Here is a 20,534-nt window from a genome sequence, read left to right as displayed (position 1 = left end):
GAGGGACAGGACCCCCAGCATCCAGGAAAGGAACCCCTTTGCCCAGCTGGGGCACAGACTGTATCCCTCGCAGAAGCTCTAATTCGCTTGATCCTCATGAGGATTAGGAGGCTGTTCTCTTCTGTTCCTTCTTTAGAAAGTAGCCTTTGGGCTGTGCTCTGTCTCCCTTCAGCTACCTCCCATTCCCTTGGCACAGGTAACCCGTTTGTGTGTGTGTGTGTGTGTGTTGTTGTTGTTGTTGTTTCCACAGGGTGGATATGAGGAATCTCAGCCTGTTCCTGCCGCCTGGTGCTGCGCAAGTGAAACTCCAGCCCTCCTGCAGCGCCCTGTAGTTTGAAGCCTTTCCAATTGCTCAAATAACCCCTTAATGAGGCCGAGGGCAGACAAGCAAGACCAGTTGGCTCTTTCACACACCCAAACCAGGTTAATAGACTGCAAGGGCCGAGTTCACACGACACACGATGTGCAAGGAGAGCAGCCGCCTTCCCGCCAAGGAAACAGCCCCAGCCCAGGATACGGAGCAGCTCAAATGTCTGGCCCGTTTTAGCTGCACAAAGCCGGTCCCGGGACCCCCGTGGCCCCCAGATCCCAAGGCCATTTGCTTCCCGTTTGGCCTGGAGAAGCACCCGGATCGGTCTCCCCGGCTTTTCCAGGCAGGCCCCCCTCTGGCATTGCGGGCGGGGGGAAGAGTCTGGACCCCATTGCTGCGTCTGCCCCCCCCCCCCCAGGCCTGACTGGGGCTGAGGATGCGCCTCCCCCCCCCGTCACCCCCTGCCCCGCCTCCAGGCTCAGACCCAGGGGCTGCTCCCACGTGCTCCCTCCTTTCAAGCCTCCCACTTCCAGCCTCCCCACGGAGGGACCCCCGACTCAGCTGGAACCGAGGAGACTCCCCGGACCTCTGGCCCTGCAGGGTCTTGTCCCGGGAAGGACCAGGCCCCCTTCAGAGTCCGGCAGCCCCAGCCTGGGGTTCCCCGGGGCCTTGAGAAGCCTTCAGAGGGCATCTAGTCCACCCCCTCCAGGCGCACAGAGAAAGAGAGAGCCTGGTTGAGAGTTGCGGGGAGGGCAAAGGAAGGGGGATCCCCTCTGGGGCTGGCAGGGACCCCCCCGGAGCTGCAGCCCCCCAAGACCGAAAGGATCCCCCTCGCCCTTTCTCCGCTTCCTTCTCTGCTCCGAACTATCTCCTCCACCGGGCGAATCAGGAGAGACTCTGCCCGGAGACGATGACGCTGAATAAGCGAGAATTCCCATTGGTCCTTCTGCCTTTCTGGGCACTCCCAAGTCAAAGTCTCAGAAAAAACGCTTCCTCCCCCATCCAGAGCCTCCGATTCCGCCTCGGGGGCTGGGAGCATCTCCGTCCCCCTCCCCTCTCTATTTGGGATACCCAAGTGGGGCAGCCCCATGGGCTCTGCCGGGGTCCCCCTGCTGCTGCTGCTGCTGCTGCTGCTGGTGGGGTCGCTGTGCCGGATCGCCGGAAGCGAACGGGGGAAGGAGCCCCCCGGTAAGGAGGGGGCTGGGAGGGGAGAGGGGGCTGGGCGGGTGCCCCTGATGCTGGGGGGAGGGGAGGAAAGAGGCTGGGACCCCCAGGAGGGACTTTGGGGAAGGGGCCGAGGGCAAGAGAGGGGGGAGCCTGCAGGAGCCGCGATCACCACATGGTCTCTGCCCCCCTCCCTACACCCCCCCCAGGAGGACGGAGAGGGACGTTGTGCTGCGAGGGTCGTGGGCCAGGTGGGGAGGGGGTGGTGGGAAGGCAGCCGAGCTGGGACGAGACAGAGCCGGGGCCCCTCTCTCACTCCCCCATGGCTGGACCTTCCTGGGCCTCAAAAGTTTGTTGCATTTAAAGAGGAAGGAGAAGGAAAGCGAAAGGGAAAGAGGGAAACTGCAGCATTTTCATACCGAAATCCACAAAATCCAAAAAGCCGTTTGAGAAAAAAGTGCATTTTGGCAAAAGTATTTTTGCTTCATCAGAAGCTTGTTTTTCTTTATGAATCTCCATTTAGAGGCACTTCAGGTCAGGCAGGAGTTGAACTTGGACCCCTTGTTGGGGAGCCTTTGAGTTGGGAAAGTTCACCCAGCCCAACCCCCCCATAGCAGACTCAGGGCCTGGAGGGGAGGGGGAACCACGGGGGGCGGGGAACTGAGGGGGGATCTGACTTGCTCCTCCGAAATTGGATTCCCCAAAACTTTCTATTTTGTGAAGGGGGCTGGAGACCCTCCCTGTGAGGTGGTCTTGGGGGCCTGCCAGGATGGGGAAGGGCCAGGGGAGCCCAGGAGCATCAGTCCAGAGAGCCTTATTGTGCCCCCTTCCTTATTTCCCTCCCAAGGAAGAGGTAGAGGGAGGTGTGGATATTACTGCTGCACCGGTTGAGCTTCTGCCTGCCTTTCTCCACCCTGGGAGGATGGCGGAAGTTCACCAGCAAGCTCCTCCCCCTCCCCCTTTTCCTCCCCCTCCAGACCCCCAGCAACTCTCCGTCTCCCCCAGGGAGCCCGACTGGGACCCACACGCTTCCCCCTCCCTCCTTCAGGGGGCATCTTCTGGGAGCGACAGCCCTGTGGGGTGGGCCACTGGTGCCAAAGGAAGGCGTTGGAGCTTCTCCTCCTTGGGCAGATTGGGGCCTTCCTCCCACACCCCCAAGGGTGGGACATTGAGGGATTGGGCGGGGGTCTCTCGCAGCCCCCCAGCTCTCCCCCAGGGGGCCCCATCAGGAAAGTGGAGGGGGCTAAAAAGGCCCCCCTGGATCCCCCTCCCAATGGGCCCTCCAGAGGCCATCCATCGGCCTCTGTAGCAGGTCTCCGCCCTCCCCCTCCCCGCGTGGGTCCCCCCTCCAGTCGCGGCTGTGAGCGATGGGCTTGGGATTCCCTCCTGACAGCCCTTCTCCTCCTCCTCCTCCTCCTCCTCCTCTTCCTCGCAGCCCATTTCTTGTTCCAGTTTAAGTCCGAGTGCCACTTCCTGAACGGGACGCAGCGGGTGCGCTACCTGTACAGGCACTTCTACGACTGGCAGGAGACTGACCTCTTCGACAGCGACCTGGGCAAGTTCGTGGCCGTGACCGAGTTGGGGCAGCCCGATGCCGACCCTTGGAACAGCAATAAGGTCTACATGCAGTACCTGAGGGCCGCTGTGGATCGCTTCTGCCGGCATAATTACGGGGTGTACAACTACCAGGCGGCCAAGACAAGGCGTCTGATTGGCCGGAGGGGTGAGTCCGGGAGGGAGGGAGGGGCCTCGGGGGGGGGATGCCGGGGAAAAAAAATTGAAGCAACAGGAAAATCTATCTTGAGAGGTTTGAAGAGTAAAGCTGCTACTTTAAAATTTCATGCTTTGGACCACTGGGGAAGGCCATGGCAAACCACCCCGCTATAGCCTGCCAAGAAAACGTCGCGAAAGTGGCCTCCCCCCGAGGGTCAGACGTGACTCGGTGCTTGCCGAGGGGACCTTTCCCACCTGCTCTGGCGATGGATGGAAGTACCGATGCTCCAGATACGGCTCAACTTCCCATTTTTACTAGAGGCGTTGATAACAAATATAATGTCAGTGAAGGAATGGCTGCTTTGGTGCCCTTAAAAGACACAGCTAAACCGCTTGATTTGTACGAAGCAGTAAAAACGATATCAAAGCGATTTTCTTTAACCACTGTCAACATACCGGGTATATCTACTGATGGCGCCCCGGTGACGGTTGTGAAAGTGGGGGACCTACAAAATTGATAGAAGAGGATGCAAGTGCCACCGGGCAACTCACGTTTGATGAAGTATCACTGCGTTCTACATCAAGAAAATTTATGTGTGGAAGCTTTAAAGGTGGATAATTTTTGGTTTGGGGACGTTGATTTGGTATCCAGAGAATTGATGGATGGTTTTCACCCACTGCCTTATTGCCCCTTGTGGCTCTGTGGTGGTGAATGCCACATCATGTGCGGGGCTTATTTTATTGCCCGCTGACAGAAGGAATGGGGAGTCAAAGGCCTTTTCTGTGCGCAGAAAAATTAATGCTGCTTTCCTTCCTTCTGGCTGAGATGCTCTCTTAGGTCAATTGCAACCTGCAATCCTTCTGGATGCTTCTTTTCGGAATCTAACCTTTTCGGTCGATGTGTCTTTTGTGTGCCACACGAAATGCTTTTCTTCCCCGGTGAGCAGCATCGGCTCAATCTCTTGGGCTGGTTCATTGTCACTCCCAACGGTTCCTCCTCACGTCCTTTGCACTCTTGAGCCCGGCTGGACCTGGTGCTTTTCCGGGTCTGCTTTTTTTTATTGCCCCTTTTGTTTCTTGGATAGTTGTAGGTTTGCTTAGTATATGTCAATGTTGTTGCTCCAGAGCACCACGCAAATAATATCGGATTATGCTCCGTGAATGTCCTTGGAGGGATTTGCCCCTCGTGAATAGGGGGCGTTAAAGTCTCGGAGGCCGAACAGGCATTTCTTCCGGAGTCGGACTGATGCCTGGCCAGGAAGAAGGTCCGGCCTCTCTCGGTTGGGTTTTGCACTCTCCAAACGTCCATCGGGGCCGGTCCGAGTTTCCTGCCTTGAGACGATCTATCTAAATTCAGACCTGAGAGTCCACTGGTGTCTCCAAAGACAATATTTCACCTTCTTCCAATTCTGTTAATTTTTGAAAAAATCTTGTAGAATTAATCTTTGCTTTTATTTGGTAGAGGCCAAGTTTGTTATTTTGTCTTCATTCCGTAATTTAAAAATTGAAATCCTTCCTGCTTTTGGCCCTGCTGATTCTCCCACGTCCCTCCTTCTCCTCCTGCTTCCCCCCCAGCCAAGCCCACCATCACCATCTCCCCCACCAAGGCGGACCCCGCGGACCCCAACACCATCCTCCTCTGCACTGCGACGGGCTTTTACCCCCTGGAGATCGACATCCGGTGGCTGAAGAACGGGCGGCCGGAGAAGGAGGGCGTCGCCTTCGGGGAGGAGCTGCAGAATGGAGACTGGACCTACCAGCGCCAGGTGATGCTGGAGACCCGGCCCCAGCGGGGGGACGTCTACGCTTGCCAGGTGGGGCACGCCAGCCTGGAGGCCCCCATCACCGTCCAGTGGGGTAAGCCCCTCCCCCCTCCCTGACCTCCCTGCCCTCCCGGTCTGGGGACGCCATCCTGCCCCTAGAAGAGGGCACCGCTGGGGCTGGCAAGACCCTCTCTGAGTGCAGAGCCAGAATGGACCCCCTGGAGGAAGCTGGCCCTGATCCTCCTGCTCACGCCGGGCTCCTTCTCCCTCTCCCTCCCCAGAGCCACGTTCCTCCAACTCTGCCAGGAGCAAACTCTGGACGGGGGCCGTGGGGGCTGTGCTGTGGGTGGCCTTCCTGGCTGTGGGGCTCTCCCTCTACCTGAAGAGCAAGAAAGGTGAGTCTTTGGGGCTGGATAAGGAGAGATGGGGAGGGGATCATGTAGGGGAGGCATCTGATCAAGATGGCATAGAAGGTCTTCCTGGACCGCCCCAGTCCCAAGGCTGGTGGCCCCACTGAGCCACCACAGATCCTCCGATGGCACCAAACAGCCATAGAAAGAGGGAAATCCTTGGGGGGATCCCTTGAGGGCATGATCCTGAGTAATCCGTTGCCCAGATTGATCAGAAATTTCTTTAGAAAGCTTTATTCTTGGACAGGCTGTAAGAGTATATAATGCAACATATTATGGGCATGATCCTGAGTAATCTGTTGCCCAGATCAATCAGGGCCAGATAGAAGTCAGCATGGAGGGTTTTCCTTAGGAAGCGTGATTCTTGGAGGGGCTGTAAGAGAATAAAATGCAAAGTATTATTGGCTGTCAATTGAGAGTGGGACCCCGAAGTGCTCCAGACCTTTTTCAGTTTTGGTTGTCTCTCTCTCTCTCTCTCTTTCTTTTCAGCAGCCTCCATCCAACAAGCCAATTAGGGATCAATTCCATGTGGGCAACGTCATGCTGGAGCCTCCCTTTGCAACCCCTCAGCTGATCTCAGACCCCGTTCGAGTCCCGGGAGATAAGAGTGGGAGGAATCCCTGGTCCTTTGCAGCCTTTTCCTCCCTGAAATGGGGGGGGGGGGATTCTCCCTCCATCCAGTCCCTGCCCATCAACCATCCCCCTGCAGTGTGGGCCTTCCTGGGGGGGCTGAAAGGGAGGGGGAGGGGAAGCCCACCCCATGTTTTTTCTGCAGACTCTCCAAAAAGAACTTACCTATATTTAATTGAAGGTTTTACCATATATTCTTGAGGGACGTGGTGGCGCTGCAGGTTAAACCGCTGAGCTGTCGATCAGAAGGTCGGCGGTTCGAAACCGCGCGGCGGGGTGAGCTCCCGTTGCTAGTCCCAGCTCCTGCTCACCTAGCAGTTCGAAAACATGCAAATGTGAGTAGATCAATAGGTACCGCTTCGGCGGGAAGGTAACGGCGTTCCGTGTCGTCATGCTGGACACATGACCCGGAAGTGTCCTATGGACAACGCCGGCTCTAACGGCTTAAAAACGGACATGAGCACCACCCCCTAGAGTCGGACACGGCTGGACTTTACGTCAAGGGAAATCTTTACATTTTACTTACATATATTCTAATTTTCTCCCATATCACTTTTTTTACAGCACTCATGAGTTAATCCTGCTATTGCTTCCTGCTGTCAGATGCAAAAGGATGTTTTTTTCAGGAGCTGATTAATTTCTGCCTCTTTTGCAACCCTTGAAGGATGGAAGCTCAAGGCGGTGGGTTGGGGAGAGGAGGAGAATTGCAGCCTGGACCTTCCCCTGCCGAGACCCACCAGCTTCCTTTCCTTCCTCTTTTTCTTTTGAGGGAGGGGAAATGGGAAGGGGAGTAGAGGCCATCTAGTCTGTCCCCAGGAACTCTTGGCCTGCCTGTCTCTCCAGACCCCCCAACCTCTCCTGCTCAGCACAGACCCCCATTCAGGGCAATGGCTGCAACCATCCACCCCACAGCCCCTTAACCTGAAATCCATCTGGCGGTTATCCGAGCCCACCGGATCCAGAGAGATCCCAGATGCTCTGTGTACTGAGATCCCCCATTCCTGAGAAGTGATCTCAGGGATCAACTGCTCTCTGCCAGCAGAGCCCCAACCTCTTTTCCCTTCCTCAGATGACCCCTCGTTTCTCCATCTCTCCCAGCCTTGAATCCACAGGAGCTTCAGCTACGTTGCGGTTCCCTCCGAGTCAATTCCCTTCACTTTTATTTGCTATAAAACAATAAACTTTAGACTATAAGAAAACCCTGGAATCATGTGGGCTGATGCTCTCTGAATAGTGTGATCTCAGCTCCATATTCCCTTGAAACCAGATGCCATTTGATTAATTCCCTCCATCCCGAATTTCTGATCCTCCGTTTGCTCCCCTCCAAGAGGGATGGGGAGGGTCTGCAATTCCCCCCCCCATGAGAGGCTTCTCCCAAACTCAGTGGGGAGGAATCAAGGTTGCATCCCCAGGGGCCCCATGGGGAAGGGCCCCATCCTCGGATTGACCACTTGATGGAAGGCGAAGAGGGGGTCGAGGAGCCACTTTCTCAGTGGGGGTCAAGAGGGGGGCCCCTGAAGGGATTTCTGAATAGGACGGGTGTGGCCAGCGATGAAGTAGGGCAGATGAACCCTCGTTCAATGAACTCCCGCAAAGCCCCCCGTTCCTTGGGGGTCATGGAGTTCAGGTTCGCCTTGGGCAATTCAGCCCCTGGTTCCGCTTCTGCAGCACAGTCCGGTTTCCTGTGAGGAGGAAGCTGGTTAGACTCCACTTCCCCAACACCTCCTTTGAATCTCTGGATTGCGTGGGAACGAGGTCGCTCTCCTCTCCTCCCACTTCCGCCCACACTTCGGACGCTGCGCCTCTTAGTTCAGGTTCCACCGTCCGTTCTTTCGGGGTTAACCCCTCACACATTCCGTCCTTAAAAGTTAGACCCCCAGTCACCCAATTCACTTGGGGATTTTGGGCTCGCAACCAAACTAGTCCCGGTACCACAGGCTGATCAGAAGCAGGGGCCACTATAAACCTGAAAGTCTCTTCGGGGCTCCCTGTTCACCTCCGAGCCACTTTGGTGCGGTTCTCTGCTGGGCCTCCTTTCATCTCCATCCCATCGAGTTGAAGGGAACCGATGGGCTCCTGCAGCTTTCTCAGTCTCAGCCTCAGCCCAGTCACGAGGGGGGGATGCATGAGGCATCTGGTGCACCCCCAATCCAGCAGGCCCGCCAGAACCCTGTTGCCACTGTCCCCCAATGTCTCTATCTGTCGCTTCGCCAGCATTGCCGGGCAGTTTCCGCTCACCATCGGAGCTTCGCGCCCACCCGATTGACGCTGTCCTTTGGCGCCACTCAGAACAGGCTCACGTCGTGTCCCGCCGGCTGGAATTCTTCCTCAGCTGAATCTCCCCCTTCCAATAGGACTTCGTGAGTTTTTCCCTCCATCATGGTGGCTGTGGCTCCCTTGGGCTTTGCCCCCGGGGCCCCAGCGCTGCTTTCCCCCACCTTGCCCTTCGTCGGGGTGGCAGATTGCAGGCAGCTGGCGATGCGATTACCTTCCCTGCCACATCTAACGCACTGCCCCCGCCTGGACTGTCGCTCCTTCGCCTCCCACGACTTACGGGCTCCCCGTTTCTCTGGTGGAGGGACCGGTGGCGCTGGCCGCTTCCCTGTGACTTGGGCTTGCTGCTCTCTCTCGAGGCGGATTTGCACGGCTTCTACTTCGCCGGCCAGACAAATCCATCCGCTTAGGGTCCTGGGATCTCCCCTTGCTAAAGACCACTCGAGGATCTCCTGGTGCAGTCCCCCTTGGAAATATTCAAACTTCAGCTTCCTGGCCGGCCTTCTAAATTCCAGGGCAAACTCTGAGGCTGATCCGTTGCCTTGTTTAATATACGGCAAGCTTGTCTTGGCCTTCATCTTAGAGAGGGGCCTTCAAATCGATCTCTCCGAGCGCTCATAAAACGCTCGAAGTCCGTCGGCTCCGGAGATCCCGAGTCGTGCATTTCCGCCAACCGTTCTGCTGCCTCGCCTTCAAGGTGGGTAGAAATGTACCGCATCTTGGAGGCTTCAGTGGGAAAAGACCCCTCACATTCTTCCAGCAACCCCCTCACGTGGGTCAGGAAGCAGGCCAGGCTTCTAGGGTCCCCGGCTAGCTTCACCCTCAAGTCTCCTGTGCCGAGGGGTCCATCTGTGTCCGGGGCCCACCTCGCTGCTCCGGCTGCGGTGCCGTTGCGAGGGGGGCGAGAGGGTGCCAGCTGGGCTGCTCCACGTCCTCCCTCTGGGTTGGATTCGCCGCTCTCTCCCCTTGGGGATGACTGGCCTTTTGTCACTGTGCTGGCTGCCACCCCCAGGCGCAGTTTCCGAAGAAGCTGCTCAACCGCTTCCTGTAGGTCGGATATGCGCTCCTCCATTCAACTCGCCTCCCGTTTCACCTCCTCCATCTGCTGCCTTTAACTTGACCACATGGGGCAGGGGCCCTTCTTGCATGTATTTGCCCACCGGTCCGGATCCCTCTCGGTGCCTCCTCCTACGTCCAGGGACCAGGCAGCTGCCCTGGATCAAGGTGCACTCTTGAAGCTGGTGGGGACGTTCTGCTTGAAGCCCCGCTCTTCTGGTCTCCCCGCGGTCTCTCATCTGGTTGAGTTCGTCGGGGACCTGTGCTTCCCTTCCTCCTCTGCCCAATTTGGCGAGATGGCCTCTGGTGCTGAGCACTCTCGTGCGCTCTGGCCCGAGTTTGCTTCACCTTCCTCTTCCGCCCCTTCTCCTCCTGACACCGGAGGGGATCCTTCAGGTTCTGGATATGCCGCCTGTGGACCTTCCTCGGTAAACTCGGAGTTTTGGGGTACGGTTGCTATAGTGACTTGAATCTCGCTGTGTGCCTCGAGCCTTTAGCTATTAACTGAGAACTCCTTACACGAGTCACTTAGGCAATGAAGGAATCTTTACTGAAGCCAGTGATCCGCTGCACGTCGAAGATTCGAGTGAAGGGAGCCTGCAGAAGCAGCAGCTTAAATCCTCGGGATTTCCCCTCCTAAGCAGCGGTCCACGGCGTGCCCCCTCCTCTCCTTCCCGCATAGTTTTTAGCTCTCCTCCAGCTGGAGCCACCCAACTCGAGGGCCTTGTGCTCCGGTCTATCCTTGGTGCTGAAATGCTCACCTCAGTGCGTTGATCCTCCCAGCCTGTAGGTGTCGCAATTGCACATTAAGAAAGCCTCCCCCGTTAGCCTTCTCACCTACTCGGCAAGCCTGGCGGTTTCTCCCCATGCTCCTGTCGCCCTGCTTGGTGGACTGGCGGGAAGAAGCTCCTTCCTGGCGCCGTGGCAGGACGTGCAATCCTGGCAGCCCCTTCGGGAGCAATAAAACGGTCCTTTCGCCTTCCACAGCTGTGGTGAGGAACATCTGCCTCCCCAACTGAGGGCAGATCCAGCACAGCGTCCCGCCTCGTTCTGGTGGTCAAACAGTTGTCATGGAGACTGTAACCCAGGGTGACGTTGGGCAGAAGCTGGAGTCCTGGTTTATCTGCTTGATGGCGAAAGGAAGGGGAGGATGTTCCAGAAGTATGTGGATGCTCTCCTGCCAGTACAGGAACAGCATGCGGGCATCGCTCATTTCATTCACGTGACACGTTGAAGTTCTAGCAGTACTTTTACCCCAGAACATTTTCCAATAAGAAGCGCTTGATCTGATTTCAGGAGTCTGTTTTTGACAAGCCGGCCGTAGAACCCCAGCCAGGAGCATCAGGGCAATCTCTCCCCGCACTCCACCGCTCGTCCCTTCCAAGGCTCCTAAAACACCTGGCTGTCCATTGAGTGTGTGGGGGTTGCAGAGTTGGCTTGGAGAACACCCTTGTGCATGCATTTCTCTCTGTGTGTGTGTGTGTGTGTGTGTGTCTGAGAGAGAGAGAGAAACAACAACAACAACAACAACAACAATATCATTTCCAACTTTTATTCTCTTCCTGGGAATAAAAACGATCCCCATCGTCCTGGGACGTTTAGAGCCCCTTCTTCTCCTTCCTTACTGGAGTTCAGTCTCCCACTTCCTTCAGGAGGTCCTGGCAGCACAGCCTCCCCTCCTCTGCTTTCCCAGCTGCACAGACGCTGCGGGGAGAGGGGGCTGAGGGGGCGTGGCTGGCCCAACGTCGGCCGAGGGCCTCCCGGGGCTGCAGGTGGACCCGAGCCTGGGTCGCCCCCCTGCCAGCCCATCGCCTTGGCCAGGGCAGCGCAGTGGACTGGCACTCGGTCTGGACAGCAGGGGCCACGATCCAAGAGTCAGCAACCCCACAGCCCCATTCCAAGGCTCTTCGTTGTGGACATAGACCTGGATTTCAGAGCTGGCCGATAGTTTGTAAGGGGCACAAAAGCGGTCTCCTCTGGAGAACCACCCGCTCTTAGCCCCAAATGTCCGACTGACCTTCATCGTGGGTCCAATACCTCCAAAGCATTCCCAAAGTACTCAACGGCTTTACCCCCCCTTTGCCCAGCCAAATCTTACTATTTTTGTGCCACGCTCAAGTGCAGCAAATGAGCACTGAAGCCTTCCCTCTGTCCCCAGCTTTAAATGTCAAGCACTGACATTTGATGCAACCCAACTTTTTATAGGAAATGTGGTCCTCCTCTGCTGCAGAAGAACCGCATCTTACAGAATGTGCTGTCTGCAAATGGAAATAATTTAATCCACCTCTATGTTCCATGAATGGTCCGTGAGAGAAGGTTACAGGATGGCAGTCCTGATCTTTGATGATTCTGCTTTAGCATGGGAAATGCAGGGAGGTAGAGACTGTGTTCTCCTGATGCCAGTCTGTTCCACTGTCAAGTGTCTAAATGTCCCTTCCACAGGCAATGATAGGGAAAATGTGGGAGCTGTAGTCAGACAGATAGGAAAAAGGAAGAACTCATAGGCCTTTCCGTGATCTTACCCTGAGGAACTTGCTCCTGAAGCCTAGCTGAGACCTGCTTCTTTTCCCTTTCCCCTTTTAGCCTTTCTGAAACACCAGAGAAAAAGTCAGTTCTATCTGTCAAAGTTAGAAGGACACTTGTTGAAACCGTATGATTGAAACGCAGCAGTTCCTGCAGAAATCACACCACCAGTGAGATGGCCTCCTGGCCTGCGATGGCTTGGTGGGTCTACTCCATCCCACTCCAAAGCCAAGGGACATTTGGCCTTCTGTAGCCCATAGGCTGCACGGAGCAGAATCAGGCTCAGAATCACCAGGACCATTTCTTGTGTGACTGAGAGAGTCACCTGCACTGAAGCGGCTCTTCTTACTTAGAGAGAGGCACCATGACAGGTCCAAGATCTAATGTGGTTGGACTGAGATTTTTGTGGCTTTAAAAAGAGAGGGGCAGCCCAGTCGAGATCCCGCACCTGAGAGAGAAGAGGCACAAGTGGTAGCCTTCTCTGAAGCTCAGCTGGCACAGAGGACATCTAGCATCCAGATTTTTTGATGCAAGGCAGCCCTTTGATTGATTTTCAGCCTCATGTTTATGCCAGTGGCAATGCTTAGTCAAAATCCCTTGAAATTTGGGATAAGGGGAAAGATAAATCTCCATATTTTCCAGAATTATAAAGAGAAATATCTCTCCATCTCAGGTTAGGGAGATGTTTAGGTGGTCCTGCATCTTCCGATAGGACACAGTTTGCCCACCTATGAACTTCCTTATGTGGAGTATTTAGGTGGTTGCACAGCAGCATCGGAGGATCCTGGATGGACAGTGTTATCTGGAACCCTTCTGGTCAGGATGCAGGCCCCTATGTGGGACAGAAATGGCATTGGTCACTCTTCTAGGTAACCTCTAGCAAGAGCAAGGAGGACTTCTGGGGAGGCAATGGTGGACAGAAGACTGCTCCATGAAGAGCGGAGCTGATGGCTGGGGTGGAAGGAGGAGCCTGTGAGGGGACTGACTCCTCAGAACTCCCCTCCGAATTAAGGGGGGTGCAAGGTATCGCGAACGTCTCATTTGCGTCTCCCTATCGAAAAGGACCGTAACTCCTCTCCTCGTTAAGCCCACCTTTTCTCCAGGGCTATCAATATACCAATCTGAGGTCCAACGTCATTGTGTCCCAGTCTCCAGTTAAAATGTGGCCTTGGAGGAATTCTCTTACGCTCACCCACAGCATTCCTATGCTCCCCCCCCCCCCCAGTTTTGCATACCCTCAAGAGCAAAGAGAAAGGAAGAAATGGTGCTTTTTAAAGTGATGGTCCATTTCTATCATGATATGAAAAAATGGGACTTGGTGGGTGCAGGGGAGTGGTTCTTTGTTTTAGGAACATCACCAGGTCAGAGCCTGTTTGCCAGATTTATTAATTGACAAGTTTGGAAAATACCTCATCCGGAAATCCCTTTTCGGTGTTATATTGACATCAAATGTTCTTTTGTATTCAGCTCTGGCCTTAGCAGAATAATGTAGCACTTGGGGATGAAGATGCAGGCCGGTAAACCAGCACCAGAGGCCAAGATGGAGAAGACTTGGACAGCCACCATGTACTTCCCTTTGGAGCTCAGGTAGGTGGGCACAAAGGAGACCCAGACACTGCAGAAGACCAGCATGCCGAAGGTGATCAGCTTGGCTTCATTGAAGGCCCCAGGGAGGTTCCTGGCCAGGAAAGCCACCGTGAAGCAGATGGCGGCCAGGAAGCCCATGTAGCCCAGGGCTCCATAGAACATGGCCACAGAGCCTTCGTTGCACTGCAGGACGATCTCTCCAGGTTGGGAGTGCAGGTCATAGTCAGGGAATGGAGGAGAAGTGCCCAACCAGATGGTGCAGAGGACAACTTGGAGACCAGAGCATGAAAGGATGATGGAGTTGGCCAGGCTCTTCCCCAGCCATCTCTGCACTTTATTCCCTGGCTTTGTGGCCAAGAAGGCTAACACCACCGTGACAGTTTTGGCCAGGACAGAAGAGACAGCGAGTGAGAAAACGATGCTGAAGGCTGTTTGTCGGAGAAGGCAGGTGGCTCTCCTGGGCTGGCCCAAGAACAGGAAGGAGGTCAAGAAGGAAAGCAGGAGGGAGACAAGGAGGATGTAGGAGAGGTCCCGGTTGTTGGCTCTGACAATCGGAGTTTCTTTGAATTTCATGAAGATACCCAAGACAAAGCCTGTGATTAAAGAGAAGAACAAGGCAATGGAAGCCAGGATGATCCCCAGAGTTTCTTGATAGGATAGGAGAGCTTTGATCTTTTGGATACAGTGATCTCGCTGGATGTTTGGATGCTGATCTTCTGGACATTTGGTGCCTTTTTCTGCCTCTGACAAAGAGCAAGAAGAAGATCTCCCCAAAAGCACGTACTTTCTCCCCTCTCCTTCCACCTCTGGACTGTGTCCTCTCTTCTCCAAGTCCCTCCTTGATGACGTGATTCTTCCTCCCTCCCTTACCAGCTCTTTCACTCCTTCCTCTAAATTCCTTTACAAAATGCTTGCAAGAATTCAAGAGAGAAACAAACAGGACTATAAATCATCTCAAAAGGACCCAAGGTTGACGTCTCCAGACAAAGATGGTACATATTTCTCTTTTCCTCTCTCTCCTTCTCCTGTAGCTGAACCCGGTGCAAAGGGATCCTTCTTGAAAACTCCCCCGTTTCCTCTGAACTCCTTACTTTTCTCCAATTGAAACAAACAATGGGTTAAATTCTCATAGACAATTTGTTGATCTCTATCTGATTTCCTTTTATACCACCCTCAAATTTTTTTGTGATAAACTTCCCATTAACTTCCAATTGCTTTTTTATTTGATTGTCCCCCGTAACGTTAGCATCAAATATTAAAAATGCTGATCTTTATGAATCATTGTTTTGTTCAGGGTCTTCTGCAAAGCACGTCCCATTTAACAACCTAGAGACTTACTATCCAAACAAAATTGGCAGTCTAGGAGATCCCAGTTTATAATAATCACCATAAAAATCCTTATCAGTAACATTTCTAGTGGCTTCATTGAATAAAGCAATCAACTCTTGAAAGAAATCTTTGATTGCATCTAATTTCAGTTTTACCAGCTAAAATTATTTTCCTAGGTGGACTTGAGGGTCTTCCTCTCTCTTGTCTTGAGCCCTGATGGGGAGCAGGAGGGGGCCCCTGTCCAGGGGGGGAAACGCATGCCTAGCAGCGAGAATCTGAGCGGTCATTCAGGGGGACACAGAACAGGCCCGCCTTGACTTGTGGGGTTTATCTGTCTGGGTTTTCCCGCGCTTCTTCAGCTGGGTAGGATCTTCTGCCTACTATAGCAACAATAAAGCACTAGAGACCGGTTCCTCGTCTCGGCGTGGTTGCTGCTCGTCAGGACATCTGTACCTCTGTAAGGGTGAGCCAGCTGCACGCGTGTGACAAGGAGGTGGCGGTCTGGATCGCTTGCATGGGTGCTCCTCAGCCCTTCACCACCATCCCACCCAGCTCCTCCTCAGAGGCTCTTCCTTCATCAGCCTCCTCCCCTCCTTTGCCCAGAAACGTGCTCCTTCACCCAGAAGGCAGGGAGGGCAAATGCCTCCCACTCGCAACTTTTCTTGTCTTTTCTGTAGCAGGCAGAGAACGTGGGAGGCTGAATTTCCTCTCAGGAGTGAACTAGGATTTTGGAAGAGGGCATAAAGTGCAAAACAAGTTTCAAGAGCTAAGTCAGAGTTGAAGAACAGGGAGAAAGAGGAAAAGTCACTTGTTGAGATGGGCGGCTATAGAAATCAAATACATAAATAAAAATTAATAAAGAAAAGAAAAGAAATGATCATGGCATCTGCATGGTAATCTAATTCCTTCCAAGTAAGAATACAGGCTCTCTCGCACACAACAACAAATCTGGACTAAGTTTGCAAAGAAACTGAGATTGACGCTTAATGTATCCAAGTCCAACCGCTGAGTCCACAGACTGGGTTCCTTGTCCTCCTCAGCCAAGGGGGTGTTGTGGTTCAGGCGTTGCACGAGCTTTGGGGAGACCAAGGACTGATGCTCCCCTCAGCCATGGAATCCCACTGGGGGAATTTGAGCCAACTTCTCCTCAGGGTTGTTCTGGAGAAAACGCTGGAGCAAGCTAATGCTATCGATCCCACCTTGAGCCTGGAGAAAAGGTGAAGCAGTGAAGTCAAAAGACCATGAAGAAAAAATAGGCTGTACACAACCACACTGGAGGAACTGTGCCCCATGAAGCCAGATTGAAATCCAGTGCTCACACAGGTGCAGTGCTGCTCCTGCCCTCTAGAGGTTTACAGGGAAGCTACATCAGACAAAACTCTGTCCTTATCTGGAGGATGACTTCATTTGCCTTTGCTCTGAGGTGACTGTTGGGTCACTTGAGACAGAGAAGAAACTTCAAACCTCCATCAAGAAAGGTGTTCTCTCCTACCGTCTGAGCTCGTCTTCTGTGATATTACGAGACAAGCATTTTTCTTCACTCTGAGTTGTAAACCACCCAGAGTCCCTCTGGTGGAAGGAGATGGGTGGTGACAAATTAGATAGATAGATAGATAGATAGATAGATAGATAGATAGATAGATAGATAGATAGATAGATAGATATTTTCAGTGATTCAGTCTATCTGTCCTAGTTCTCGCCTGGCCTGATCCTGCTTAGCTCCTCAGTCCAGACAGGAGCTGCCACTCGCAGCTACTGCGTCTTCTGAGCACCAGCAAGGGCGTTAAATGGGCTGTGGCCCAGGAATAGAGGCTGGCTCTAGGCAAGGCAGGAGCTTACGAAGGGGGGCAGCAGGCGGGTGGGTGGTCAGAGGTGTTGTACTGCCTGAGGGACTGAGAAGGAGGCCCACACCACACAGGAATACAAGGGAGAGGATGAAGTCAAACGCAGTTCCTGCTGGCAAAGAGGAATGTCTAAGACATGCAGGGAGTTCCCGGTGTTGACCACGAGACCCTTAACGAGATTTGATCGAAGGAGGGAGAAGAGGGCTGAACGGTGAAGACCCTGAGCTGAGGGGCAGCCAGCAGGTGAGGGGCAGAGGTGCTACGCTGTCTGATATACCACCTGGATCGTTAGAACGAATGCAAGGAAGAGAAAAGAAAGAAGAGAACCGTGTCAAAGAAGAGAAACATGCATTCTCTTTGAAAACCAATTTAAGAAGAGAATACTTTGCAAAAGGTAGGAAACACGTGAAGGGAATGGAGAAGAGAGAGGGCTTGAAAGTGGGTATTCAATTCATCTTTTGCATTCAGAATAAACCAATTTTTCTAAATATCTGACCAGTTCTCATGCTTGTAAAATTGATTCCCAGCTGCAGGAGAGAGACAGAAAGGACGTACCTGCCATCCTTTCAGCCTCGGAGTCTTCATGTTTTGAGCACTTTTGATCGCTGTCCTCTTAGACTGGGACATGCAGGCTGCATGTAAGACCCGCGCCACAGCCCAGGCTGTGTTGCAAACGAAATAGCCCTCCAGAGACAGGACCTGATGGATCACCTGCCGGGGCACAGCCAGCAGTTCTTCTCTCTGCCTGCACCGTCTCCAGACTCTCACCGAAGAGGCATCCCTGGGGTAGGAACACCTGAAGGATCTCTCTGCTAAGGATCGGATGGTATTGTAAAAACTGAAAGTCATGCCAGACTTTGCCATGTGGCTTCCCTTCATGAGGACGGGGACCATGCTATGGATGTTTTGCATGGGAAGATACTCTTTTGCCAAATAAATGGAGAAGTCCCAGCAGAGAGTAGTGATGACAACTTTTCCTTAACAGGTTCTTGAAAGGATTCAAACACTGCATGCAGAATGGCTATTCCCACAGTGACTAATTCTCTCTCTGCACTATAAAGACAGACATTTACTTGTCTCCAGCTGTAATATAGACTCAGATTTATAGTCCCTTCATAGATAGTTATGGAAAAAACTTCTGATAAAACTGGACAAATGCCATTCTGTATTAGCCTGGAAGTCAATGTTCTCATGAACTTCTGCCCCTGGTCAGTGTCTGGAGCCATCAGACCAACCAAGGTCCACCTGAAATGGAGCAGCAGCTTGACCATCCCCTGGTACTGGAACCCCTCAGCAGGGAGCATCGGGTGGAAGAAAGGAAACCGAGTCTGATCGCTCAGCGTCTGGTCAACAAAACGGTAACTGATCTGAAAAGCAACGAGAGAAGATGCTATTTCCTTTGATACCCAGAACATCTGACGTGTGAGCGAACCATCCTGTCCTGAAGGAAAGGACAGGTCCACTCCTTGCAATCAAAACTGCTCTACTCACCCAGCGTATGCGTTGCTTCCTTTCCCACTGGCTCGTAGAGTTGGGGATTTTCATATCCGCAGGACCCAACTTCAGTTCTCGTATGGCTTCACCACACAGAGAGAATCTCGCCAGACTAAAGGTTTCTACTTGAGCTACAGGGAAAATTACCTACAACAGTCGAGGGTGGATCCAGTCTGCCTCCCTTCTTAGGCCCACCCACAGATGCCAACCTGTGGGAATGTACATCAGCCAGGAATGCGCTCTCTTCTCCCCCAGCCCTGAGCTCCACCACAAAAACTCCGCTCTACATTTAAAACTCAGGACTTCTCAGTGAAAGTTGCGTGACCAAAGATTCTTTTGTGAAACTAGGCTGAAGCTGCCATAACTAAAGATGAGGCAGGCACATAAGCAGAGAGGACAAAAATAGGACATCTCTAGGCTGGATCTGCACCAACATTGATCCATCCAAGGAACTCATAATGAGTACTTGCAGGTTCAGGTCACTGGCCACCCAGTTTGCACAACCCTCTGAATCTGGACTAGGAGGGTCTTCCTTTGAAACATTATACAGATTCAGAATCTTTGCCTGCCTCTTCACCCAAATTCTCTTCTGGTTTGAGTTTAAAAATCACTGGATTGTAAGGCAGTAGACTACCTCAACAGGCTGTGAGTTGTGTGCGTGGCTGACCATCAGCTGAACCTGGGAGCAGCTGTAACAGCCTTCCCAGCAAAGACTCACCTGAGGGATTTTGTAGGTGCCCAACAAGGTCGAAATCTGGATGGAGATGTCAGTCTCTGCCCCTTCGAGAACAGCCACGGTGTTCCTCTGCCTTCCACACCTGGAGTTGGGGACGTTGGCCTCCCCGTCTGAAAGCAGGTCCAGCAGAGCCTCTGAAGTCTTTCCTGCATGGAAATAGTTTTCATAGACATTGTATCCCAGGGTGATGTTGGGTAAGATGTGGGAATCCTGGTTGATCTCCCGGATGGCAAAGAGGAAGGACAGCATTTTCCAGTATTCTGTGTTTGCTTTGCTGCAAGTATAAATGTGTTGCGACATAATCAAGGGGAAAAAAATTAAACTACTTTTTACAAAATAGTTCTAATCCATCCAAGCCCAAGAGTTCCTCTGAACAGATTACAGCATTCCAAATAATGTTGCCAGAAAAGTGATAAAAACAGTAAATAACATGAAAGAAAAGAGATTAGATTGTGACAGGAACAGAAAAGGCTGAGCAGGGTTTTTTTGTGTATTTCTTCCCATATTTGGGTGGATTGGTTCATTTCTCCTAACAAGGGTGGGAGATACCTCAGATGTGTCCCATATTTCAAAGGGCATCTGGGATTCTTAAACTTTATATTGAACTTTAAGATTTATTTATTTATTTGTTTGTTTATTTGGCTATCAAATTTTGCCACCACCCTTCTCCCCCCAAAAGAGGGACTCTGGGTGGTTTACAACACAGCTAGCAAGTTAAAACAAGTTAAAAAACAATATTCATAATAAAATAGAAAATAGAAATAGAAATACAGCATATAAATATAGAATAAAAATCCAGCTGGCAATAAAGGATCGTATGTATGTGAGGAGCACTCTCAGGCACCAGCCATGCCCAGGAATAACTGAAGATACTGAAGATACCTTATATTAATTATTAGCTTTGACTTATTCTTGCTTGCAATTAGACCAAGATTTCAAACTGACATTAAATATTTTTTCTCTTTCTTTTTATCTGTTTGCCTATTTATCTTCTCCAATATTTGATAGTTGGAAGTTTGAATTATTTTTCTATATCAAATATAAAGTCATTAAATCGCAAAGTTGGAAAAGGCCATTTAGCCCATCCAGTCCACACTCAAAGACGCAGAAATGCCCACATGCACACACAGAGACAAAATGAGCAGCTATGACTGTTAACAAAGCCAGTAAGTTATCAAATTCAGACATTATTTTGAAGTACATCATCAAAAGTCCTGGGTGGAGACTTAACTTACATTTCAGTCATGATATAATGAGGGATCGTCGCATCAATTCCAAATGGGACTCAGAGACATTTGGAAACTCAGTGGCAACACCAATTCCCATCTGGGATTCTTTTCTATTATCAGTGACTTTTGGTCCAGGCAAAATATTGTGGAGGCCCTAATTCAAGGGAATTTCATTTTTTTCAAGGGAAAAAAATGAAGGGAGCAATCTCTTCAGCCTCTACTGCCTAGCTCTTCTCTTTTGATGTCAAAGCAAGTGGCTGTTTGTTCTTCCGAATCAAGCAGAACCCCTCTTCCCTACCTGATGTCCATATATGAGGATCTCAAGGGAGGCACATCAGCTGCAGGGTGTGAAATGGATACCCAGGTTTGAAATGGGACAGAAATGGAGAAAACTAGCAGATCGAGGGGACAATTTATTTATTGTTTTATTATTAAATTTGTACACTGCCCATCTCGCTATACAAGTGACTCT

At 52.2% G+C, this 20,534-nt stretch overlaps 3 protein-coding genes across 3 annotated transcripts in view; 1 reads left to right on the top strand and 2 right to left on the bottom strand.

Moving 5' to 3' along the window:
* The window catches only part of LOC134491913 (zinc finger protein 595-like), a 610,720-nt gene that overhangs the window by 375,188 nt on the left and 214,998 nt on the right, over positions 1-20,534 (bottom strand). The window lies entirely within an intron of this gene.
* LOC134488789 (uncharacterized) overlaps positions 1-20,534 on the bottom strand; it is a 107,560-nt gene that overhangs the window by 76,313 nt on the left and 10,713 nt on the right. The gene's annotated exons all lie outside the window — the stretch shown is intronic.
* On the top strand, positions 1,392-5,569 carry LOC134492044 (H-2 class II histocompatibility antigen, E-S beta chain-like). Its single transcript, XM_063296166.1, has 4 exons — positions 1,392-1,498; positions 2,910-3,179; positions 4,763-5,044; positions 5,232-5,569. Exons 1-4 carry the CDS (start codon positions 1,399-1,401, stop codon positions 5,465-5,467), a joined length of 888 nt encoding a protein of 295 aa, XP_063152236.1. The 5' UTR covers positions 1,392-1,398; the 3' UTR covers positions 5,468-5,569.

Source organism: Candoia aspera, chromosome 2 (genome assembly GCF_035149785.1).
Source record: "Candoia aspera isolate rCanAsp1 chromosome 2, rCanAsp1.hap2, whole genome shotgun sequence".
Taxonomy (NCBI): Eukaryota; Metazoa; Chordata; class Lepidosauria; order Squamata; family Boidae; genus Candoia; species Candoia aspera.
Note: the sequence above shows the minus strand (reverse complement) of the source record. Positions and strands in the feature narration are given on the sequence as shown.